Consider the following 27,627-nt stretch of genomic DNA (forward strand, 5'->3'; position numbering starts at 1 on the left):
GGGAACCAGCCTTGCCTCCCCTTCTACCTCTCATCGTCTCCCCTCCTCCATCTCTTAGGTAGGGATACCGATTTTACAGACCTATTCTAACCTGTCGATGATGGTAGACAAAGAGATACATCTGCTGTCACTGATATACTGTTTTTGGTAGTTGTGTTATTACGATGATTTTGCTCAGTTCCAGTGTGTGTGTGTGTGTGTGTTGCAGTATGATACATTGTATGTGTGTGCAAGTTCCTCAGCAGCTTTTTCACTTATAGATCGGTAGCTGGCTACTCTTCGTACAATTCAGCGACAGTTTGCTGTCCTGTCCCTTCTTACCATGTATCTGTGTATAAGTTCCTCAGCAGCTATACACTTGTACATTAGCGGACGGCAGTTTTTCCGGCAGATGTTGTCGGACAGCTGACCACCAGTTTTGAATGGTATTGTGGTCTAGGACACACAGCAGGGTGAACATTTGCAATCGAAAGGGGAACAAAACCCGTTTTAAGCGTCCTCATTCGAGCCCCAAACGTCAAGGCAAGCACCTGTGTTTCATTAAGTCTGGTGTGGTGGAATAGGAAGAAGTTGTCTTTTGCTCTGTGGATTGACTGGCCATTTCAAAAACTACGGACAGATCAAGCACAGGCAGCAGATTCTATGAAGTGCAAAATGAATGCTCAGTCCATCTTGCTGCATCACCATTATTTGCTGAAAAGTATTCCTCCTTCACTCATCCAGTATCATCTTCTTCCATTCCTTGTGTAGGAGGCTATGGAAGCAGTGCTGAGCTGTATGCTTACAGGTGTTCTTTGCAACAACAACATATTGTAAATTGAACACATTTCCCACCTATTTAATTAATTAATTAAATTATTGTTTAAATAAATAGACAATGCGTTGCTCGGATTTGCTTCGCATTTCATGTCATGACATCCGTTTTTTCACGAGAGCATTTTTCTATTGTCCTGCCAATTTTAGGCGGTTGTGTTTATTTGAATTTCAATCGGGTAGCCTGTAGGATAATTGCAGTTCGATTTCCCTACCAAAATTTGGAAATTCTTTCATCTGAATAATACACATAATAATAAATGAACACAATTTTCAAGACAGTGTCTTATCTCCTTTCGCTCCAGCAACTCAAAGCAGACTGAGTCTTTTTCCTACCAGTTCCCAAATAGACGATGGGGGTGGGCAGGAGAAGGAAGGGAGAGGAGGGGAAGTGAGGGTGGGGAAGGAGTGGGGGTGGCGATAGCATATGTGCGACAGTGTCACATCCTCCCCTCACAGACTGGAGGTTGGGGAACACCCACACTGCAAACTGTCCCAGCTCTCTCTTTATCCCTCTGTGGATTTGTCTATGTGGGTTGCTTTTCTGGGTTGCTATTGTTGATGATGATTATCAGAAGCAAAGAAAAAGGGAAGTGGGTGATGATAGAGACATAAAGTGGAGCGGTGAGCCTAAACAGTTCACCTGGTGTGCAGAGCACCATAAACGCCTCCCTTTACATCTACTCTATTGGAACGCTCAGACTGAGGGAAGTGGCGTTGTGATGAGAAATAGGACTCGCGTTTGTGGTAACGGATGTTGCAGTTGCAATCCGGCCATCCAGATTTAGATTGTTCGTATGACACTACATCGCTTAAGGCAAATGGGGCTCTAGTTCCTTAAAAAAGGTGACAGCCGATTTCGTTATACCACGATGTTGATGCTTTATCACAGTCATTCGTTATATGCTGATGCTTTTCTATGTTGCTCATTAGATTTTTTTATTTTATTCTGGCACTGGAGCATAGTCTAGTGACCTATGACTCATACCCCGCTACCTCTGTTTGCATATTGATATTATTCCTACAAGCTAGCGAGTGTGTGCGGTTTAGCCGGGTGAGGATTGTGTCCTATGCAGAGGCAGACAGTGAGTACGTAGCGACTTCACTTATTTACGCTCTGACTCACTTTCTCAACCCTGTGCCATGTATTTCAACTGCCCTCTGTTTGCGATTGGCAGAGCTGGAGAGCTATATCTGAGGTTTCTGTTGAAAAACAGATACAGAAAAAAAGCAGTGGGTTTTGGGTTTTATGTATGACAGGATATATTTTGTGCAGCTCCTAAGTACTTGAAAAATTCCATACTTCAACCGCTTTTAATTCACAAATCATCTTCATCTGCTGTATTAGTACATTTTACAATCGACTGTGTAATATATTTTACTTTCGACGACAGTGATGCGCGGTGGCATCTGTATTATTTGATACCATCCTATTTATGTTGCCACGAAGTCTGTTGCAAATAATTTCATGCTGCTTGAGGGTGATCTGAGTACTGAAAGCAGTTGTGAAAAAAGAAAGATTTATTGGCAGTTAATGACGTTAGAAATGTCACGTTTTCTAACACAGGTTGTTTTCCCTTTTGTCACGCTCAATGACTGTGAGAGATCTGTTTAACATGGAAATCGTTGCTAAATGATGTTCAACCTTCTCTAGGAAACGAATGCTGTTGGCAGAAGCACAGAATGAAACTGTGGTCCCCACGAAACAACAAATGCCTTCGTCTGTGGCCTGTACTCAGTGATATGTTAGCTGTCTCGAAACAGCATATCCAGACACTCCGGGTTGAGTATGGCATTCCAACAGAGGATGAACGCGTAAAGCTGAAATACTAAACTCCTTTTTCCAAAGCTGTTTCACAGAGGAAGACCGCACTGCAGTTCCTTATCTAAATCCTCGCACAAACGAAAGAATGGCTGACATCGAAATAAGTGTCCAAGGAATAGAAAAGCAACTGGAATCACTCAACAGAGGAAAGTCCACTGGACCTGACGGGATACCAATTCGATTCTACACAGAGTACGCGAAAGAACTTGCCCCCTTCTAACAGCCGTCTGCCGCAAGTCTCTAGAGGAACGGAAGGTTCCAAGTCATTGGAAAAGAGCACAGGTAGTCCCAGTCTTCAAGAAGGGTCGTCGAGCAGATGCGCAAAACTATAGACCTATATCTCTGACGTCGATCTGTTGTAGAATTAGAGAACATGTTTTTTGCTCGAGTATCATGTCGTTTTTGGAAACCCAGAATCTACTCTGTAGGAATCAACATAGATTTCGGAAACAGCGATCGCGTGAGACCCAACTCGCTTTATTTGTTCATGAGACCCAGAAAATATTAGATACAGGCTCCCAGGTAGATGCTATTTTTCTTGATTTCTGGAAGGCGTTCGATACAGTTCCGCACTGTCGCCTGTTAAAGAAAGTAAGAGCCTACGAAATATCAGACCTGTGTGGCTGGATTGAAGAGTTTTCAACAAACAGAACACAGCATGTTGTTATCAATGGAGAGACGTCTACAGACGTTAAAGTAACCTCTGGTGTGCCACAGGGGATTGTTATGGGACCATTGCTTTTCACAATATATATAAATGACCTAGTAGATAGTGTCGGAAGTTCCATGCTGCTTTTCGCGGATGATGCTGTAGTATGCAGAGAAGTTGCAGCATTAGAAAATTGTAGCGAAATGCAGGAAGACCTGCAGCGGATAGGCACTTGGTGCAGGGAGTGGCAACTGAACCTTAACATAGACAAATGTAATGTATTGCGAATACATAGAAAGAAGGATCCTTTATTGTATGATTACATGATAGCGGGACAAACACTGGTAGCAGTTACTTCTGAAAATATCTGGGAGTGTGCGTGCGGAGCGATTTGAAGTGGAATGATCATATAAAATTAATTGTTGGTAAGGCGGGTACCAGGTTGACATTCATTGGGAGAGTCCTTAGAAAATGTAGTCCATCAACAAAGGAAGTGGCTTACAAAACACTCATTCGAGCTATACTTGAGTATAGCTCATCCGTGTGGGATCCGTACCAGATCGGCTCTGAGCACTATGGGACTTAACATCTATGGTCATCAGTCCCCTAGAACTTAGAACTACTTAAACTTAACTAACCTAAGGACAGCACACAACACCCAGCCATCACGAGACAGAGAAAATCCCTGACCCCGCCGGGAATCGAACCCGGGAACAAACTCAAGTGGCATACTCTGCAAGAGAGGCGCTCTGCATCGCGGAGTAGCTTGCTCGCCAGGTTTCGAGAGGGTGCGTTTCTGGATGAGGTATCGAATATATTGCTTCCCCCTACTTACACCTCCCGAGGAGATCACGAATGTAAAATTAGAGAGATTAGAGCGCGCACGGAGGCCTTCAGACTGTCGTTCTTCCCGCGAACCATACGAGACTGGAACAGGAAAGGTTGGTAATGACAGTGGCACGTAAAGTGCCCTCCGCTACATACCGTTGGGTGGCTCGCGGAGTATAAATGTAGATGTAGATGTAGATGTAGATATGATGAGCGAGAAGGAAAAAAAAACAAAGACTTATTGAACCGTCGCTGTACACATAGTTTATTTGCAGGATGTAAGCAGAGCAGTACATTGTGTATGTGTTGTGTTGCAGGAACGACGACGTTCGTGATCGGCTTCACGGGCTGCGTCGGTGCTCTGCGCGAGAACACCTGCCTGCTCTCCGCAGTGAGTACCAACCTATTGTACTGTACTCTATTGTACTGATCTGTACTGGGCAGGGTTACAATGCGTTGCATACCGTACGCAGTAACAACCTATTGTGCTGTAGTATACTACACTGTACTATACTAGGAAGGTGTACAATACATTAGATATTATAATCTATATACATCCTATGTGAGTGACTCCGAGTCGCCACAGAACCTGATTGTAATGGTCTTAAAGGATGGAGAGTACATAAAGAAACAAGTTCATTTTCGTTTGAAGTTCAGCGCAATGTCATAAACATAATAAAGTAAAAATTCTAAAATGCGTAACATTTAGCCTGATCCACTTAGAACTTGTATACAGACAGGGTGGTCCGTTGATAGTGACCGGACCAAATATCTCACTAAATAAGCATCAAACGAAAAAACTACAAAGAACGAAACTGGTCTAGCTTGAAGGGGAAAACCAGATGGCGCTATGGTTGGCCCGCTAGATGGCGCTGCCATACGTCAAACGGATATCAACTGCGTTTTTTGAAACAGGAACCCCCATTTTTATTACATATTCGTGTAGTACGTAAAGAAATATGAATGTTTTAGTTGGACCACTTTTTTCACTTTGTGATAGATGGCGCTGCAATAGTCACAAACGTATAAGTAGGTGGTATCACGTAACATTCCGGCAGTGTGGACGGTATTTGCTTCGTGATACATTACCCGTGTTAAAATGGACCGTTTACCAATTACGAAAAAGGTCGATATCGTGTTGATGTATGGCTATTGTGATTAAAATGCCCAACGGGCGTGTGCTATGTATGCTGCTCGGTATCCTGAACAGCATCATCCAAGTATCCGGACCGTTCGCCGGATAGTTACGTTATTTAAGGAAACAGGAAGTCTTCAGTCACATGTGAATCGTCAACTATGGCTTGCAACAAACGATGATGCCCAAGTAGGTGTTTTAGCTGCTGTCGCGGCAAATCCGCACATCAGTAGGAGACAAATAGCGCGAGAATCGGGTAACTCAAAAACGTCGGTGTTGAGAATGCTACATCAACATATATTGCATCCGTATCATATTTCTATGCACCAGGAATTGCATGGCGACGACTCTGAACGTCGTCTACAGAGTTGCCACTGGGCACATGAGAAATTACGGGACGATGACAGATTTTTGCACGCGTTCTATTTAGTGACGAAGCGTCGTCCACCAACAGCGGTAACGTAAGCCGGCACAATATGCACTATTGGGCAACGGAAAATCCACGATGGCTGCGACGAGTGGGACATCAGCGACCTTGGCGGGTTAATGTATGGTGCGGCATTATGGGAAGAAGTATTGTGGGCATTGGCCAGCACATTCGTTTATGTTGAAGGATGAATTTATGACAGTGTTTCCATATCTTTGTAGAAGTCCTGTACATTGATCAGTGGACTATTAACGTACATAGATCCCACACTCAGCGATGGCATTAATAGTATATGTGAATCAGTAGTGATAAACAATTTATCAGTTCAAATGGTTCCAATGGCTCTGAGCACAATGGGACTTAACATCTGTGGTCATCAGTCCCCTAGAACTTAGAACTACTTAACCCTAACCAGCCTAAGGACATCACACACATCCATGCCCGAGGCAGGATTCGAACCTGCGACCGCAGCAGTCGCGCGGTTCCGGACTGAGCGCCTATAACCGCTAGACCACCGCGGCCGGGCAATTTATCAGTCGAACAAGAGTTGGTGTCCAGTAGATCTTTCCGGTTTCTCAGAAAGTGCACTTTGTTGGTATATGATCTTCTTAAGATTGGTAAAAGACGAAGAATACAAAACATTGTAAATATCCTAGATGCTTTTACTATGAACTGGTTTCTAATCATAAGGCATTTGTCAGGTAACAACCGGCTGGCAAACGCTGACGTAGTCGAGGTGGAAAGAATGCAATTCTCTGGAATTAATATTTTATTGTACAGTGTGGAGAAAAAAAAGCTGGCAATGAGATTTGAGTCATGTTGGGACGTCTAATGTAACAAAATTTTCGAAATTATCAGAGGTCGGAAATGCAACGTTGTGGAGCTATGACCATAAAACGACAGGCAATCAGCGACGAACGCCTGGAAATACGTGCCTTTAAAGTCATTTGCTTCAGCTAATAACCTGTCAGGCTAAGAGCATAGTTGTTAAGTAAACTGTTGAACATAATGGTTTCAGCTGAAAAGTCAAAGGTACGCAAACCTTAAATTACTTTCCTTGGTTGGTTACATTAGACGTGAATTTTCTGTGATGATAACTACTCAATCAACTCTGTTAAAATTACCGTAATGCCATTAACACAGGAACAACACTGCAGTAGGAATGTCAGCGTGAGGTACTTCAAGGTGCGATGTTATTAATACTGAAACTCAAAGGCCACCTGTTTCAATTTTCAAGCAAACTTTGTCTCGTATATTACTTACTTACTAACTAAAAGTGCACTTTTTGGGTTAAGGAACCGATGCTTCAAACAGCAAATTGTTGATGCATACGAAAAAAAGACCAGAGTTTGGGAGTTCATGTGTGATGTAAGATGGGTTAATGGTGGCATGTTGGTACTAAATGTTACCAAACAGTTCCGCCCAGAGCCACTGTGGACGTGCCACACGACGGAAATGATGTCACACCTTTCCTTGCTTAATTTCACCCCTTCCCTTCACGTCTATGCAATGGCGGTTCGCGCCGCGGCGCCAAATGTTGAAATCACGTAGTTTTCTTATGGGTGGTTGAAGAAAACATTTCACACATAGCACCACTCAGAATCGACATGAAAAGGTCTCCTGAGGTGCCATAAAGGACGTCAGTGAAACTACTCCTTCCCTGGAGGAGTTTATTTATGCACATTTCGTGGTCGTAAACGACAGTCTGCAGTTCGGTGAACAGCAGGACGGATTTCTTGGCAAATTTTGACACTGCTGATACACCCCCTGGACGATTCAACCCTTCTCTAAGAACATTGTGGTCCTGCAACGGAACTGATCGTGATCGTACCCCTTTCGAGTGTAGTGCGACTGCAGTTTTTTCTCCGGTGTACAGGGTGCAACCACTAGGGACTGCTCAAAACCATTCGACGGAATTTGAACTTGTTCCGAAGCAGCAAAAGGTGTTTATGCTTTTTCAGCCCTCCTGTTTCGCGTCCTCATGTACCATTATCATTTTGGAAGGGGGGAGTGTGTGTCATGCGTGAATAAAGCGTCAAAGGGTCCCACATTTTGAGAACACTTTTGTTTGTACCTCCTGCGCACCTTTGTTGAGCAGTTTAAAAATGTACCTATACAGGGACAACCAACTAACGGCCTTGCCGCTGTGGTAGCACCGGTGCCCGTCAGATCACCGAAGTTAAGCTGTCGGGCTTGGCTAGCGCTTGGATGTGACACCGTTCGGGTCTTCAGAGTCCTGTTCACAAGCGTGGTGCGCTCAGCCATTGTGAGGCTAATTGAGGAGCTAATTGATTGAGATGTAGAGAGAAGTAGCAGCACCAGTCACAAAAATTGACAACGGCCATGAGAGCGGTGTGCTAATGACTCCTCCGTACACGTACCCGCATCCGGTGACGCCTGAGATCTGAGGATGACACAACTGGCGGTCGGTACCTTTGGGCCGTCAATGCCTGTTTTACAGCGATTATCACTACACTGCTTCTGTAGCACCTGCTTGCAGGCATAAGAAATCTGAGGGGTGTGGAAGGGGTTGACTATCCCACAGGCGCCTAGAATCGGTGAATGGTTGTTACTGAACAGGCACATTTTTAAAGCGCCCTACAAAGGTGCTTCGTTGACATAAAGGGTGTTGCCGAACTGGAGGGACCCTTGCCGTTTGATTCACACATGTCAGCGTCGAACCTCCCAATGCATATGTCACAAAAGGGCTGGGGAAGCGTAAATGCGTTTGCTGCTTCTAGTCACGTTCAAATTTCTTCGAATGATTTTGAACGGTACCTAGTGGTTGCACCCTTTATACCGGAGCAATAATTGCAGTCGTGCTACAATCCAAACGTGTGAGATCACGTTTAGGGGATTTCACCCCGCGATGACTATATAGAGAAGTGTTTAATTGTCTTGGGGTTGTCAGCCGTGTTATCGGTTGTCAAGAACGACAGTCTGTTCCGCAACACGCTGCATACCGAGGTTTTCGACCGCGAAATGTCCGTAAATGGACGCACCAAGGGAAGGGGTGGCTGCACTGACGACCTTTGTGCCACTTCGTGGACCCTTCTGTTGGCGATTCTGAGCGGCTGTGTGCCTGAAGTGTTTTTCTCCTCCCCCCCCCCCCCCCCCCCCCTCGCACCGACCATAAGAATCTCGCGTGATTTCAAAGGTTGGCGTCGCAGTAGTTCTGACCTCCAATATAAGAGTGAAATATGGGTAAGAGAAAGCATGAAGACCTTCCCACAGACCGACATGTCCATGATGGCATTGGGCAGAATTGTGGCGAAATTTGGTGCCAATGTGACATCATTAACCCAACTTCAACACCTCACACGAACTTCTGAGCTGTGGCCTTTTTTCTTATACCTCGACGCCTTGCTGTTAGAAGCGTCGCCGAGGGTGATATCGCAGGGCACCACGCTTTTACTCAGAGAAAGGTTGTAAGCACCTTTGAGACAAATTTCAAACATGTGCCTCGCAATGGGAGAAAATAACGATGATTGGAAAAAAGTGACACTTTAATTCTGTTGACCATTATATGGTATTTAAAAAAAGCTTGACACATTCCTACAGGACTAGTGTTACCTAAGACTAGAAGAAAAGTTTCCATAATTATCGTATAGGCCACTATAGTGTTCAAATAACTTACGGGAATGTAGTCCGTATTTCGACAGGTGCACACCCTGCCCCTGCAGCAAGCTTAAAATCTCGGTTTTCTGAACAATTCAGGAAATGTAACACACACACACACACACACACACACACACACACACACACAATGGAAACACTAGCACCACCAAACAAGAGAAGATGACCGACATCAGAAGATATCGGTAGTGAAAATTAATAACAATCGAGTGAGGCAGCGTTAATTCTCTGTCTATGTTTTTGACTAGGGATAGAGCAGGATTCCACGCAGAATTGAAACAAATACATTGTACTTCTTAATTTAATTTCAACTGATTCCTTATAAACTCTATCCCAACAGCTGGACGTGCTTCCAGACTGTGCGTGTCTTTTGTATATTCCATAGGATGACCAGCGCCAAGACAGTGTGCTGCAATAGCAGATTTGCTCGACTGTTGTAAACATGTGGACGCTTGTGCTCAGTACACCGCCCCACCATAGCCCTGATAGTCTGACCAATGTATGACATGACACAACTGCGGGAATGCATCTCACGCGAATCAAGATCGTCCTTTGCGGAATCTAAAAGGACGCCAAACAACAAAAGTATCGTCTACAAATTTGAAAAACACTCTGGTTTCAAAGCCGGCTTCTCTAAGGCACTTTCCTACAGGTCTTCCATAAACATAAATTGGCCTGACTATCAGAACTGTGGAGGAACCGTATCATCTTATAGAATATAACACAGAAATTACGGCGTGTACTTGCACCCCCTGGGATAGAGTTAGTAAGGAAACAGTGGAAATGAAATTGGCAACTAATCTTATAAATGGAGGTTTCTGTGTAAACTCCGCGTCGAATCCTGCTGTCTCTCCCTTGTCAAAAAACAGACGAGCTGATTTAATGTTACCGTAGTTCCTTTCGAAAGCACCTACTTGCTTCTGTTTTGCCTTGGAAAAGACAGTGTGTCCACCTGTCGATATATCGGCGGTTATTGACGACGTCACGCAGATGCACTCCTTGCATTATTTGAACCTGGCGAAAATGGATGAAAACATAGAATACCAGCAAGTTACGATGATTTATTGATAGGAATTTTGCAGTACGTAAGTGGAGTAGAAGACTGAGCGTGGCAATGTAGATAAACATTCACTTTCACTGATCTCTTTAAGCTGTTCTATAATCCTAGACACAGTGAATAGTGACTTCTAAAATGTTCAGTGTGGCTCTTCTTGGTGGCGATTGCAGATGAGTCCTAAAACACTGTCCTGATGTACTATCTTGAGGTACAGTCTAAGTAACTAACTGGTGAGCGGAGCTGTGTGTCTGCCTAATCCACATTTGGCTGGTGTATGTCCACTTGGGAACTATTTGCATGGCCCAATTTGTAAGCCTGAAAAGATCCTTGACGTGTGTGTCAGCTTTGTTGTACAGTTGTCATTTCCTGATAGCTCAATAACAAAAGCACATTTTATCACTAGACCAAGCCATGCCTGACATCCAGCTGATTGTGTCTAGCTGCCATAGAAGGATCCATATTTAATTATCGGTACTGGCAGGAAGTTTTCCTTGTTAGGAGGAGAGGATAGGGATGGACTCAGCCTCATGATGCCTATCTGAAAGCGTATTTGAATGAGAAGTTGTTGTTCCAACGTCGGGGAAGCTGAAAACTATCGGGAGAGCAGTTTGCTGGCTTCGTCTCCACCATGCCGTAGGCAAATGACGTCATTTGGTGGAAGTTCGGGGCCAACGAGAGCCCCTGTGATGTACATCACAGCAAGTGACATTACGGGTCTAATGAGGTGGAATGTTCGTGTCCGGCGGTAAGGGACTTACTATTTGACACTGGTTTATTACGGTCAGGCTGTCAATAACACATGACACAGTTAACGACTTCAGCTAGCACCTTTTCATTCATATACTATTTTCGTTCCTGGGCCCGGACGTAGCCGAGCGTTTACGATGTACTGGGTGATCCAAATGTCCTTTAACAACTGAAAATGTACTAATTCGCGGAATAAGACATAGAGTAGAAACTGACACAAATGCCTGAAATGATGTTGTTGTTGTTGTGGTCTTCAGTCCTGAGACTGGTTTGATGTAGCTCTCCATGCTACTCTATCCTGTGCAAGCTTCTTCATCTTCCAGTACCTACCGGAGCCTACATCCTTCTGAATTTGGTTAGTGTATTCATCTCTTTGTCTCCCTCTACGATTTTTACCCTCCACACTGCCCTCCAATACTAAATTGGTGATCCCTTGATGCCTCAGAACATGTCCTACCAACCGATCCCTTCTTCTAGTCAAGTTGTGCCACAAACTCCTCTTCTCCCTAATTCTATCCTGAAATGATATGGTATTTTATTTAAACCAAGAACGAGAACAAAACTGGCCAACAAATGGCGGTGTACAGCAACATGTTAGTGACGCCGCATGAGAATCGTGCATGAAATGAGCTGCAGTGAGAGAGGAGTCAGATCATCCCTAGCGTGGCTGATAAACACTTGCTGGAGGGTACGACTTATGCAGGATGGCGCTCCATCACATATTGCTACACGCATGAAATACCTATTGCACACATCGTTTACTGAGGATCGCCTGCTGAGCCGCCACGTCAGTCATGCGCGTTGTCCAATGTCCCCAGACTTCAATCCGTGTACTTATTGGTTGTGGGGTTAATGTGAAATCGCACGTCTACCACCTTGCGACCTCATTAGGGATGGTAAAAGACAATGTACCTACTGATACGCTGTACAGTGCTGTTCACAACTTTGATCCACTACTACGAATGAGCATTTGTTATAAAAACAATACTGTGGTAAAACTCAACTGTAGTGCGAATTACTGTTTTTGATCCATATGAAGCTCCATGTGTTGGTCATTTTGCGGACCTTTTTCTATTTCAATAAAATCCCATATGATTTCAAGCATGTGTGCCAGTTTTTACCTTCATACCTACGTCAATCCATGGAGTAATCCATGGACTTAAGGGTCACCCTCTGTGTCGAGCAAGGCAACAAGTGTGACGTCACCAGTTCGTTGCGGGGCCCGTATTTCTCGTGCGTCTCGGTAGAGGACAACACAGCGTCCGGCCAGCACCGAATATTGTGGAGCTACCTTTTTTTTGTTTATTTACGCAATTCCATCCCGAACCGTCCCTCTTCCTAACTGGAGAATTTTCACCCTGCCACGTCCCGTTAACAGCTGGATACTGTATGGACAGAACTGATACACCACACTGTATATGTGTACATATGTACACTTTCTGAATTAACTAATAACAGTATTTGCGGAATACATGAAAAACTGTTGGTATCTTTAATATAGGAAATAAATTTCATGTCCGCGATGATTGTGAGTATTTTGTGAACAAAACCTTCTAGATCTGACTGTTGTATGGAGGACCCATGCGGAGTATCCTGTACTGCCGGAGGCTTTTCCCTACTGGGGGGAATGGAAGGGGATGCACACAGCCTCGTTATGCCTAACAGGTTTCTAAGTTTTGATCAGATGAAGGCAACAGCTGTAACGATATTATAGATAGATATTAAGTTGATCCTGATGGTTTTGTTCACGAAACTGTTTATGCACATGAGTGAGTTTTGTTAATATACTTTTTGCGTGGCAGACTGCCTCAGCCTTTTACTCGTTTACTGAGCTGCTGAGCGCGGCCCCCTTTGTGTTTCAGTATGCCATCTTCCTCGCCATCCTGCTGCTCCTCGAGATGACAGCGGGCGTCTTAGGCTTCATTTTTAAAGACTGGGTAAGTAGCGCGCAGCGCAGCGCAGCGCAAAGCTCCTTTCCGAAAGTGGCTGCTCCGCAAACTTAATGCGGCGTAATTTCTTTTTTCCGTAGAACGACTACTTTGCTGCTCGTTTGTTATTAGGTATATTTCTGAAATTGGAGCACAAGAGAGGCTTAATTTGTTACTTCGTACAGCATCTGGTAAGCAGGAAACATATTTCTGGAAAGGTTTGGCCGCTCAAAACACTGAACTGTTAGCGACCCGCTCGCAGTGTGTTTTACCTGTTTCAACTTATTTCGTGGCATAAGTGATGAGGTATTCATCCGATAATGACTTCATCGTGTGCTTCCGGGTGTAATCACCTGTTCCGGTCTCTATCATCCATCCATCCATCTCTTACGGCGTGTACCTAGTCGTGTTTTTCTAGTCGGCTCATAATTCACTATCTGATTTGACAAATCTGTTTTCTGTCATTCTATGAATATGATCCTTCTATTTTATTTTATTCTCTTCTGACTTGTCGTTACCTGAAAAGATTTTTTAAACCTGACCTTATTGTCTCATGCCTTATTTTGTATATTTCATTACAGCCTCATACTATGAACTTCATCTCTGCTGTTTGCAAACGTGCTTTTTCTGTTTTTGCTACTGTCCTTGCCTGGGAACCATATAAAAGAATAGGTACAGCCAAAATTGAATAGAATGTAATTTATTTCTCTCTCCTTGATTCTCTTCCTAAACGTCTTTCATTTATTTCGCGGAAAGCTTGGTATTTATTAACCTTAATCTCAATATCTTTGTCATAGTTAATACTAATATCACATCCTAGGTAACTGAAGTGGGGCAATTGTTCTACAATTTTCTCATTTATTATTATTTTCCGTCTGAATAGATTCTTTCCTTTAAAATCCATCACCTTTATCGTATTTGCAGATATCGTTAAGTAGTAACATATTGGTTTTTGGACCAATCTGTATACTGAGCATTGTAAATTGTCTAGTATTTCCTGTATAATTATTTGATCGTCAGCATGTAATAGAGCATTTCATGATACATTAGATCCTATTTTAATTCGTAAGTGTTTTTCACCTTTCCACTTCGTCTCACCACTTCGTAACTAGGTTGTCAATATATAAATTAAATAAAGTAGGTGATAGACTGCAACATTGTCGAACACATTTATTTATTAAATTTTCATTTGACGGTTTTGAACCAGCACTTACAACTAATTTTGTATTTATATATACACTCTTAATAGTATTAACATATTTTCCATAAAAGGGGGTCTGTTTATCTTATCGAAAGATTTCTCAAAATAAAAAAGTGCTAACCGTGTTTCTAAGCCCAATTCCCGACGCTTTTCAATAATTAATATAATTATAATTATATTATCACTACACGGACGTTCCTTTCTCAAGCGTGATTGCTCTTCTGACATTACTGCATCAGCGATACTTAGAAGACTTTGATTAAGAACTTTCCCATCAATTTTGCATCTTGCATTTAGTAAACTTATTCCTCAATGACTTATTTAATTGAATTCAAACGGCTGACATTTACTTAACAAACTTGTATCTATTCTATCTTCTGAGTAACATGACTGGATTATTGATTTCAATTCGGCTCAAGAAAAAAGTCAGAAATGCCGTTGCGAATATGGCTATAGCTGCTGGATATGAAAGAGAAGGAAAGAAAACCTTGTAATACATTAATTACTTTTCCTTCCCCAGAAACTCCGTAAATAAAATAATGTAGTTGTTTTTTATTTTATTCGTAAAAGGGATAATTAATCTCGTCGTTTTAAATTAAATATTTCAGGTGAACCGAACAGGTGAACGGTGAATCATTAAACTGTAACCACTAGAAAAAGGTGCCCTGTATTCTACAGAAATTGTAAAACTGAATGAGATTTAATTTTCGTTTTTTCCGGCATTTCCAGTAATTCTTGTGAGCTCACCGCGATGTCACCAAACACGGATGCAACCATCATGATACTGCAAACAGAGCCTGGATTCATCAGAAAAAATGACGTTTTGCCATTCGTGCACCCAGGTTCGTCGTTGAGTACACCACCGCAGGCGCTCCTGTCTGTGAGGCAGCGGCTAGGGTAACCACAGCCATGATCTCCGAGCTCATGGTCCATGTTGCTGCAAATATCGTCGAACTGTTCGTGCAGATGATTGTTGTCTAGCAAACGTCCCCATCTGTTGACTCAGGGATCGAGTCGTGGCTGCACGATCCGTTACAGCCATGTGGATAAGATAGCTGTCATCTCGACTGCTAGTGATACGAGGCCGCTGGGATGCAGCACGGCGTTCTGTATTACCCTCCTGAACCTACCGATTCCATATTCTGCTAACAGTCATTGGATCTCGACCAACGCGAGCAGCAATGTCGCGATACGATAAACAGCAATCGCGATAGGCTACAATCCGACCTTCATCAAAGTCAGAAACCTGATGGTACGCGTTTCTCCTCCTTACACGGGTCATCACAACAACGTTTCACCAGGCAACGCCGATCAACTGCCGTTTGTGTATGAAAAATCGGTTGGAAACAGCACGTTGTAAGTGTCGCCACCGGGCCAACCTTGTGTGAATGCTCTGAGAAGCCAATCATGTGCATATCACAGCATCTTCTTCCTGTCGGTTAAATTTCGCGTCTGTAGCACGTCATCTTCGTGGTGTAGCAATTTTAATGGCCAGTAGAGTATTAAGAGAAAACTTCAAATCTTAAATTATCTTTGTGCATAGCTGCCACCATTTGTAGGCGCTTGTCGTTCAGTGGCAGTGTCATTAACTGTGTTCTTTGAGTTCGTCATCGTTGTTGAAATTTTGGCCACCAAGGCACGAATTCAGATGTAAACAGAGATGCAAGTCGCTTGGGGACGAAGCCATAGCTATGCAGAGGTTGGGCAAACTGGGTCTGACCAAAGTCCTGCACTTTTATCTTCCTTCCAATGTGAGGTAGGGCATTGTCATGAAAAAAAGGTACGTTTCGCTGCGATTTTTCAGTATTGAGCGTCGCAGTTTTTCAAGCGTCTGCGTCTCCCAGTGTAACATATGCAGTGATAGTTTCACCTCGCGGTACGAAATGCACCGGTAGAATGCCGTGTCTGCCCCAAAAGACTGCTTAGACGACTTCGCGAGTTGCAAACATTTGCTTGGTTTTAGTCTTTACTAGTGACGCACTATGCCGCAATTCCATTGATTTTCTCTTCGGTTGAGGGGTTTCAGAAGCGATCCCAGTCTCATCCACAGTAACTATCTTATTTAGAATATCATCAACGTCCTTGTAAGGTGCCGAAAGGCAAGTACACTGTCCAGGTGAGGTTTCTGTGTTCGTCGGTATGAGTTATTGACATCCAGTGAATACACATTTGTAGAAAATGTAGTTTTTTGGGAACAGTTTCATGAAGAAGTGATCTTGAAATTTGCGGGAAGTTCTTGCAAAGATCGGATACTATGGAGCGACAGCTGTACTTTCCTAGTTCTTCAACTGCATGAATCAGGTCTTCATTAATGAAACATAGACGCCAACATGACTGTACATGGTACACTTGATGATGCCCTTCATTGAACAATCGGACCGATCTCCTTACAACTGAATCGTGCCTGGCAAATCTATTTAATGCTTCGTGTTCTTCGCATTCATAAAACGAATTACAGATCTAATCTCACAAGAAGTGGTATTTTCAATCAGCTGCTCCATACTAAAGAGGCACTGTACAGTGTTAACAACACACAGAAAACTCATTGTGGTGTCATCTCATCCTGTTTGACTCAAAGCAGCTAACGGGGTGCGCCGAACTGCGATTGTAGTACTGCTGTGGAAAGAAATACAAACAGCACTTGCTTTCTGGACATGTGTCTTGTTACTGATAACCTGTGGAATAAGAACGTACGAAGATGTGGTTAACCATAATAGTAACACCCAGTTCAATAACACGGCGTGTTTTTTAGTCAGTCGAAAACTACGCCCTTGTCTCCAATAATTCCGTTATCGACTGGACAAATAACACAAATCTTACCTTTTTTCTATTGCAGACCCGTTTTAGGATAATGGCCTCCTGCAGACTTTTCGTGCATTACGGTTTTCAGCTTTAGGCATCTTTACTGCTGTTTCGTGTTTTCATATTTCATCCACCGACCTTCCAGAAGTTCGTCAGTCTTTTCTGAAGTCTTAGAATCTAGGAAAGAACTTCTTTGGTCCATCGACCATCAGTTCACCTTTGTACATGTCCCACTTCCTTGCATTTCGTTGCATAACAGTCCTCTTCCACTCCAGTCCTGCGCCGTCAATGGTTGTGGAATTCATAGTCCGTGTCTCTTCTACCACAAAAAAAAAAGAAAAAAAAATTGCTTCCCATTGTTGTTTGTAATCTTTCCTTTTATATAGCCATTGGAAGAATGATTTTCAAAATTCTGTATGGGTTTTCAGCAGTGTTCGAGGCTATTTTTGTTGTTCTGTTCACTTTTATATTCGTCTTTTCTATCTTTTCCTGGTTGTGTGATTTCACAGTTAATTTGTACTATTTTTATCTGATATGTTGCTTATACGTTATTTTAGTCTTATTACAATATTTTCTCTGGGCTATCCCCAACTCTATTCAGTACAGTGATAACAGCAAACCGAAGGAAGAAACGGGTATGAGGCTTGTTGAAACGTTGTCTGGCGATGACATCATTACTAGACAGAAAATCTGTGAAGGTTTTGTTAGACGTTTACACGGATTAACCTGCAGGAAAATCAAGCTGTTTACCATAGTTATTCAACATATTCATCCAATTTCAGGGCTGCAGTGTCACTTTAAACTAAGCCTTTGTTTCATAGAGCCTTTTTTTAATTTCTTTCTAATTGTTTGCGTTTGTTTTTGCAGATAAAAAACCAAGCCACGGAGGGTTTCCAGGCTTTCATAATCCACTATCGGGAGGACCCGGACCAACAAAACCTGATAGACTGGATACAGGAGGACTGGGTGAGTAGACGAGCTACGGACGCCCATTAAACACTGTGCTGCAAGCCGCTAGGTACACACGGTAGTGATGTGCTGTTTTTTCTTTTTAAATATATATATTGCTTTAAAAGAAACAGAAAATTTTGCGTCTCCAATTGGCGGAGCGCATGCACATTTTCTGTGCGTAGTTAGTATACATAATCTAAATCGATGATCCGAGCTGTCTGTTCTCCACACTAAAGAATTCCACTCAGTCATTGCATAGCGCCGTGCTTTGAAGCATCCATGTGGAATGCTGCAGCGACCACTTTTATTATTTTCTGTTATGGTGTTGCATAATAGTGAGTATTCGACTTGTTACTGCCCACTAGAAACAAAAATGCTTAATTACATGACGTGTTCATTGCGTTACCACATAAAATACGGTGCTAAGAATTTCAAGCCTCAGCTTACTGACACGCTGCGACTCGTGTGTTAATGTATTTTTAAACGATACACAAAAGCATGTGGCTCAGAATTATGCATACTTGAATGGAGGTCTTAGGAAACGACAGAAAGGGTGTCACTCTGAAAGGGTGCTGGGAAAACAATGGACGAAGGTAGACCTAGCAACAATCAGTGTTTTAGTTGTAAATTGTCGTAGATGCGTTGGGAAAGGACCAGAGCTCCAAGCGCCAATAGAAAGGATTCAAGTTCAAATCGTTGTAGCTACCGAAAGCTGGCTAGAGCCGTAAATAAGCTGAGCCGAAATTTTTACAAAGGACCTAACCATGTTCAGGAATTTTTATTGCTGTCCGGTCCGAAGTAGTTTGCCCTGAAGTGGAAAGTTCCTGTAAGTTAGTGTGAGCAGGGACTATAGTGGACAACCAGAATAAATTAACCTCAGAGTAGCAACGCACTTTCCAGTTCGCATACTACAGGGGGGGGGGGGGGGGGGGTACTTTATTCACGGTCTTAAAAAAAAAAAAATTGTTACTGGCTTACATCAGCAACATACTTTGTAAAGACGTGCTGATGTGTAAGTAGGGCTCATAACCTGAAAATGTCTTTTAGCACTCTCCCAGCAACATCAACGCGCTTTCAGTAAATTGTACTAACAACTTTATGCCTGCCATAAAAAAGATTTAAGAGATGAAAATTTCGTCAATTGATGTTGACTTTTACTCACAACGTACTATTTAAATAAATGCTGATATGTAAGTGAGGTCCTGAACCTGAACATACTGAATAAGACAGTTATTGGGAAAGTGACATCTACTTCTGAGACTTAAATGCTTGGGATGCGTTTATCTGAAAATTCTTGAACATTTACGGAATATGGTAGAAAAATTAATTAGAAAAAAAAAACATTTTTTTCAAAATTTTAATATAGAGAGTAACTCATTAGGTTACAGCATTTTCAGTAGGTGAGCATAATGTATTCTCTCTCTCTCTCTCTCTCTCTCTCTCTCTCTCTCTCTCTCTCTACATCTACATCTACATCCGTACTCCGCAAGCCACCTGACGGTGTGTGGCGGAGGGTACCCTGAGTACCTCTATCGGTTCTCCCTTCTATTCCAGTCTCGTATTGTACGTGGAAAGAAGGATTGTCGGTATGCTTCTGTGTGGGCTCTAATCTCTCTGATTTTATCCTCATGGTCTCTTCGCGAGATATACGTAGGAGGGAGCAATATACTGCTTGACTCTTCGGTGAAGGTATGTTCTCGAAACTTTAACAAAAGCCCGTACCGAGCTACTGAGCGTCTCTCCTGCAGAGTCTTCCACTGGAGTTTATCTATCATCTCCGTAACGCTTTCGCAATTCTCCCTCCCGTTGGTTTTGGGAGGGCTGATAATTGGTTCCTTTTTCCACCCCTCCGACTCTGGTGACACATTGCTGAACAGTTCGAAGAAAAATTGAGTTTCATTTCAAGTAGATGCTCCACTCATGCAATGATAGTTGGCGGTGACTTCAATTACCCTTGATAAGTTGGCGAAAATGTTTAAAGCTGGTGGTAGGCATAAAACGTCGTCAGAGATCTATCTAATCAAAAATGAGTTTGGGCAATTAGTTCAGGAGCTCTCTCGAAGAGTAAGTCGTTGCGAAAAACATATTTAACCTCTTAGGGTAATGACGGAGGGTAAAAAAACTCACTTGAGACATCCTCGTTGACATTGTTGTGCCAAGGGTAGATTTACTTCTGGAGGAGGTCGAATGGATGCTACAGCGTATACAAAATTCAATCGCTCCATGTCCACATGAATTACAATTTTGTTTTCGTGACTGGCGCTGAACACTGTGACTGTTGTCGCTTAATACAATACAGAATTACAGTGTCATCTCACAGTACGATTGACTACATAAACAATTCTGTCTAATAATTCTGTTAGTTCGCAGCCAGATCTGATGAGCTAAGACGATACTGTCATCGTAAGCGATGATTAATCCAGTGACGTCAGTGGCAGTGCTCACAGACGTAGATACTCGTTATGTAGCGGGCGGGTGTGAACTTCTTGAGGACGTGTCTTCTCCTACGTACCTCATTCTTCGATGTATCTGGCTGGGACGGTTCTGACGTTTGGTCCCTCCTGAAGTACCAAATTTGACGTGAGACCTCGTTCTTCAGACAACACCACATTTAGCGACAAATAATCCCCAGCAGGTAGGGAGCATTGTGACGAACACGGGAATCAAGTCTGAAGACTAAATGCCCTAATATCTAAATTCACGAAAAATAAAGACAAAATACATTTACTAGACACCTTCATGAAAGGTCTTCACACCACCCAATCTGACTGTGTAAACGTAGATAAGATGTGTTTCAAATTCAAGGAAATAATATCGGCGACAATTGAGAGATTTATACTGAATAGATTAATAAAGATGGTAGTAATCCCCCATGGTACACAAAAAAAGTGAAAACACTGTTCCAGAAGCAACAAAAAATCATGCCGAGTTTAAACGAACGCAAACGCCCCAAGATTAGCGAAGTTTTACAGAAGCTCTCAATTTAGCTTGCTCTTCAATACGAGATGCTCTGTCTCGAAATCTGGCTGGGGGGGGGGGGGGTGTGGTCGAAATTTGTGTGTGGTGGGGGGGGGGGGAAATCCTAAGAGATTCTCGCCATATGTGAAGTGTACCAGAAGTGAGACGCGACTAACACCTTCACTGCACGATAGGAATGATAATGTTACAGATGACAGTGTTAATAAAGCAGAGTTACTAAACACGGGTTTCCGAAATTCCTTCACCAAAGAAGACGAATTAAGCATTCCAGAATTCGAATCAAAAAGAAAGAACTGCTAAGATGAGCAACTTGGTAGATATTCTCGGTATAGCGAAGCAGCTTAAATCACTTAATAAAGGCAAGGCTTCCGGTCCAGATTGTATACTAGTTAGGTTCCTTTCAGAGTATGCTGATACAGTAGCTCCATACCTACCAATCAATACAACCGCCAGCCCGTCGAAAGTCCGTTTCCAAAGAATGGAAAGTTGCAAAGCTCACACCAATACTCAGGAAAGGAGATAAGACTAATCAGATGAATTACAGATCTATATCACTAGCGTCGATTTGCAGTAGGAGATTGGAACATTATGAATTACTTTGAAGAAAGCGTGTTATTGACAAATAGGCAATACCGTTCTTGTGAAACACAAGTAGCTTTTGATTTTCAGCGTCTCAAATTGATTCCACATTTGCCTATTTCCAGATGGCGTTTGACGCCGTTCCTCATAAGCGTTTTCTAATCAAAACTGTAGAGTTGTGCGACTGTATTCGTGATTTCCTGTCAGAAAGGTTACAGTTCATAATAAGTCATCGAGCAAAACACAAGTAATATCTGGCGTTCCCCAAGGTACTGTTAAATGTCCTATGAGCTATATAAACGTTTTAGGAGACCATCTGAGCAGCCCTCCTAGACTGTTTGCAGATGATGCCATCATTTACCATCTAGTGAAGTCTTCAGATCATGAAAAAAGTTGCAAAATGACATCTGTAACGTGCGAAAAGTGGCAATTGACTCTAAATAAGGATAATCGTGAAGTCATCCATATGAGTACTAATAGAAATCCGCTACATTTCGGTTACCACGATAAATTACATAAAGCTATAGGCTGTGGATTCTACTAAACTCTTAGATATTACGGTTACAAATAACTGAAATTCGAATTAAATTCTAATGGGCTCATAGATAGGGATGTGGGGAAAGCGAACCAGAGACTGCGATTTATTGACAGAACACTTAGAAAATGCAACAGGTCTACTAAAGACACTGTCTGGATCAAACTTATTCGTCCTATTCTGGGGTATTTGCATCAGATAGTATCGACGGAGGACACGGAGAAAGTTCAAAAAAGAGCAACTCATTTTGTGTTATCGCGAAATAGAGAGAATACCACGAATGTGATACGCGAATTAAGGTGGCAATCATTAAAACAGGCATTTTTCATTGCAGCAGGATCTTGTCATGAAATTTCAATCACCAACTTTCTCCTTCGTAGGTGAAAATATATTGCTGGTGCCCATCTACAAAGGGAAAAATGATGACTGACTTCCGCCAGTAAAGCTCTGAGGACGGGTGATGAATCGTGTTTGGGTAGCACACGAAAGGCAGAAGTCCTAAGTTCGAGTCTCGGTCCGGCACACAGTTTTAATCTTCCAGAAAGTTTCTTATCAGTGCACCCTGGAGACCGAAAATCTCATGTTGACGGTAGGCTGAAGTCACTACCAAGTGTAATTGTATGAGTGGGGTAATTGAAACCGGACTCAAGTTTTCTTTGAACACTGTTCAGCAACTGTATCATCTAGGGCTGGGGGAGTGGGGCAGGAAAGGGGATCGTTAAAAGGGGTCAATAATTAATTAATTCTGGTTGTCAACGTAACCTAACCTTTACCCATACCATGGTTGGAGACACGAACGATGGAGGTCGAGTTTAGGCTTGTTCTGCGCACCTACGTCACGAATGCTCCGACAGTCAGTGAGAGTTCAATATGTTCCGAGCGAGCATTAAACGTGATCATAGCGAGTTGTTTAGTGAATTTAAGTTCCATTTGTTGCGAGTTGTCCCCGCTGATTGTGGCGGAAAGTGATAAATTCTGCATCAGTAAGCGAGAGACGTAATATAGGATATTCGCTTTCTTGAAGCGGAAGGCACATGCATGCCTGTACCGTAATTGTCGCTGAGAATCGTCACCAATGCAATTCCCGTCCGTGCCTCGACATGCACGAATGCCATCGTTCGTGAATCGCACTATAACTCACAGGAACTATCTACTTGAATTTCGCTACAAGGTAAACAACATCTTTTTAAGCTACAGAAGAAAAATGCTTACGGGCTCCAGGGATTCAATTATTTAGTGTTCTTACGATGACATACAAGGCCGCCTCCGAAATTTTAATGTGAAAAGTCTTAAAGCTTTTTAAGTTGCACAACCGTTTTAACATTTTACATCTTTATTCTTCATGTCTAAATATTTATTTTTCAGCATTGTCACACTGGTGATGAACACTTCTCCAAACGAGAGACCAGTTTGGTGACACTACATCTTTAGAATGTTCGACTTCGTTGACCGAGCGAAAACCTCACTTCTGTGTGCACAGCATTATCACCATCGCAGTGAAGGCCTCGAAGGTGTTCTTTAGGTTCTGGAAACAGATGAAAATTGGACGGGATCAGTTGGGGACTATATGAAAGATTAGCGATGGCAGTGAATCTAAGACGAAGGACTGCTGTAGATCTCACAGCAGTCGTGTGTGATGTTGCATTGTCATGCAGGAGTAGACGGTGCTCCACATGCGGAGGGACTTTTCGAATTCGAAACTTGATTACAGCTTGCTGTATCTCACGCACCTACATAGTTATGTTACTGTACTTACATCTTCAAACGGGTTATTTGCGAGACCTCGGCTGTTGAGTATAAAATGATAAATCACAACACCTTGAGCCGTCTAAATTTCTAGTTTTATTTTGTTTTTGCCACCAGTTTCAGCGTTACACTATGCCATCTTCAAGCCCCAAGACCGACGAGTAGGAGGTATCCCACCGTTTGTACAATGAAAATATGGGCCAGCATTCAGTGACGGTAACCGTGGACTTCTTTTTAACACAATGATCCATTCGATCATCATTGCAACTGGAAATTTAGACGGCTGAAGACGTGATTTTACATCTTACTTACGTTGCAGAACGCCATGCTACACGCTAAAATTCGGAGTTCACAACTGGCATTTGGCTACACATACGTAGACGTGAAGATTAAAGATATAGAGTGTTAACGTTTGTTACGTTTCAGAAGCTTTAGAAGGTTCATAAAAAAAATTCAGAGGCAGTACTTCTCAGTGTGCCCTCTCACAGAGGCTTAGTTGGCGACAGAAGGGGAATCTGGCCACTTTATACCACTAACGTGCAAAATCCAGATTAACAAACAGACCACGTGTGGATATGGTCAAAGACCAAAGAAAAAGAAGATACATAGGCAGAGACGGTTTATGCACATGCTTCCGTAGGTAGAAAATACACTATTAAACGAGCAGAAAATGCACTAGTGAGTAATCAGATTCCTTTGAAGTTTTCCATAATACACTATGTGACGAAAAGTGTCCGGGCACCTGGATGAGAATGACTTACAAGTTCGTGGTGCTCTCCATCGGTAACGCTGGAATGCCTTGATGACAGCTTTCCACTCTCGCAGGCATACGTTCAATTAGGTGCTGGAAGATTTCTCGGGGAATGGCAGCCCATTCTTCACGGAGTGCTGCACTGAGGAGAGGTACCGATGTCGGTCAGTGAGGCCTGGCATGATGTCGGGGTTCCAAAACATCTCAAAGGTGTTCTCTAGGATTCAGGTCAGGACTCTATGCAGGCCAGTCCGTTACAGGGATGTTATTGTCGTGTTACCACTCCACCATTATGAGCAGGCGCTCCATCGTGTTCAAAGATGCAATCGCCATCCTCGAATTGCTCTTCAACAGTGGGAAGCAAGAATGTGCTTAAAACATCAATGTAGGCCTGTGCCGTGATGGTGCCACGCAAAACGACAAGCCCTCTCCATGAAAAACACGACCACACCATAACACTACCGCCTCCGAATTTTACTGTTGGCACTACACACGCTGACAGATGAGGTTCAGTGGGCATTCGCCATACCCACACCCTACCATTGGATCGCCACATTGTGTACCGTGAATCGTCACTCCACACAACGTTTTTCCACTCTTCAATCGTCCAATGTTTACGCGGCTTACACCAACCGAGGCGTCGTTTGGCATTTACTGGCATGATGTGTTGCTTATGAGCAGCTGCTCGACCATGAAATCCAAATTTTCTTACCTCCCGCCTAACTTTCATAGTACTTGCAGTGGATGCTGGTGCAGCTTGGATTTCCTGTGTGATTGTCTGGATAGATGTCTGCCTATTACATGTTACGACACTCTTCAACTGTCGGCTGGCACTGTCAGTAAACAGACGATGACGGGCTGTACGCTTTAGTGCTATACGTATTCCTTCACGTTTCCACGTCACTATCACATCGGAAACTGTGGATCTAGGGATGTTTAGGAGTGTGAAAATGTCGCGCACAGACATAAGAAATAAGTCACACCCAGTCACCTGACCACGTTCGAAGTCCGTGAGTTCCGCAGACCGCCCCACTCTGGTCTCTCACGATGTCTAATTACTAATGAAGTCGCTGATGTGGAGTACCTGGCAGTAGGTGGCAGCACAATGCACCTGATATGAAAAACATATGTGTTTGGGTGTGTCCGGATACCTTTGATCACATAGTGTATTTACTCGTATCTTTAAAACTGATGGAGTTTTTTGCGCTTTAGAACCAATCTTGGAAAAGTTTCTCCTGCTCAGATGTTGGTACCTCAAAAGCACAGACTGGGAACGATTCAACAGTATTTTGGAAATCGCCGCTCACGCATTTTTTTTTTTTTTTGCCGTAAGGGAACAAAAAGGTGATAACTGATGCACATGCAATGATACATTAATTCAAATGGACACTGAATGTCTTCCGTTTCTGGGCTGCTACTCCGAGGCGTTGCAGCTGTTGTTGTCCAGTGACCGTGCCGCCCTGAATGTGGGCCGTGTGTGTTGCAGCTGCAGTGCTGCGGTATCGAGGGCCCCAAGGACTGGGACCGCAACAACTACTTCAACTGCTCCTCCCGCGAGGTCGGCAGCAGGGAGGCGTGCGGCGTGCCTTTCTCCTGCTGCAAGCGGAAACCCAACGTAAGTACCCACCCACCCAGTGGACGCTCTGCTCACTCACCTTCGTTGTTCACATAGCTGAATAGTCCGGGGAACCTAGCTAAACGGGAAGAAACGTCTCTCCTAATCATTCGTAAACTCAATGAAACTTTAACGCTCTTGGCGGTAATCTCGAATTATATATTGGAATTTGTTCTGTCTAAAATAGTGCCACGACAGGATTAGCGGCAGCACAGGCCGAAGAGTGGAAGTGTCTACGGGTTGTGGAGGCCTATGTGTTTCTTATCAACAGAATCACAAGATAGTTCCAAACAAGTGACAAAATCTCGGACTGTGACCGAATACTGACTACAACGGAAACATTCAAAAGTAATCACCACACACGCTAAGACATTTATCCCACTGCATTTTCTCAGGACGCCGTTGACCGCTGATGGATACACAACAGCACCCACCAAGTCGTTCGACTGAAATCGACGTCCACGCATGTCTTTCTTGAGGTCGCCAAAAATCTGAAAATCACAAGGTGAACGATCGGGGCTGTACGGAGGATGCTCAGTGTTTCTGAACCAAATCACGTCCGATTGGCAGTTGGGGGAGGGGGGGCGTTATCGTGCAGCAAAGTGATTTCGTTCGGCAGCATTCCTGGGCGTTTTGACTGCATGGCGCCTCGCAGTTTCTGCAAAGTGTCTTTGTAGCACGCCGCACCGATTACGGTTCCACATTCGAGGAACACGACAGGCAGAGGGCCCCTGCAGGCAAAGAAGAAGGTTACGTGGTAACAACATTTCGAGCCCGATGGCAGACGGCGCAGTCAACAGCGGAAACGTCTCACATCTCGTCAGCAACAGAAATCCCAAGCTTTTCACACATATCGGGGGTCATGATGACCTTCTCCGACTGCAACGGCCCGCTGCTCGTCGAATTCAGCAAGCGTGGGAACAGAGTGCGCCGTGCTATCGAGATACTCTGCAGAAATGGCAGAGCGCCATAAAGTTAAAATGCCCGGGAACGGTGTCGGGCAGAATCACCCTGTTGCATGACAATGCCTGCCCCCCACACTGCCAATTGCACGAAAGCTACACTTCAGGGATTTGGTTGGGAGACACTGTAGCATCCCTCGTACAGCTCCGATCTTCCACCGTGTGACTTTCACGTCTTTGGCGACCTGAAAAAAAAAAAAAAAAAAAAAGCCTGGTCGTCGGTTTCTGTCGGACGAGGAAAGTACAACAGCGGGTGCTATTGTGCATCCGTCAGCAGCCGAAAATGTTCTACGAGACAGTAATTCATCGTGTCGTCTACCACTGGGTTAAGTGTCTTAACGTGTGTGGCGATTTCTTTTGAATGAAACTATCCTGTGGTTCTGTTGTGACAGTGATCGATTTTCATTAGACTGTCCCTCGTATGAAGCAGGTGCGCAGATATTGTTGAACCTTAGTAGATA

General features: G+C 43.4%; 1 protein-coding gene across 2 annotated transcripts in view; it reads left to right on the top strand.

Annotated features, from left to right (window-relative positions):
- The window catches only part of LOC126277957 (tetraspanin-5), a 1,084,832-nt gene that overhangs the window by 1,004,655 nt on the left and 52,550 nt on the right, over positions 1-27,627 (top strand). For both annotated transcript variants that reach the window (XM_049977573.1, XM_049977572.1), the window contains exons 3-6: positions 4,433-4,506; positions 12,980-13,054; positions 17,916-18,014; positions 26,076-26,204. In XM_049977573.1, coding sequence (XP_049833530.1) covers positions 4,433-4,506; positions 12,980-13,054; positions 17,916-18,014; positions 26,076-26,204 — 377 coding nt within the window. The remainder of the gene's footprint in view (positions 1-4,432; positions 4,507-12,979; positions 13,055-17,915; positions 18,015-26,075; positions 26,205-27,627) is intronic.

The sequence above is a fragment of the Schistocerca gregaria genome, chromosome 6 (assembly GCF_023897955.1).
Source record: "Schistocerca gregaria isolate iqSchGreg1 chromosome 6, iqSchGreg1.2, whole genome shotgun sequence".
NCBI lineage: Eukaryota > Metazoa > Arthropoda > Insecta > Orthoptera > Acrididae > Schistocerca > Schistocerca gregaria.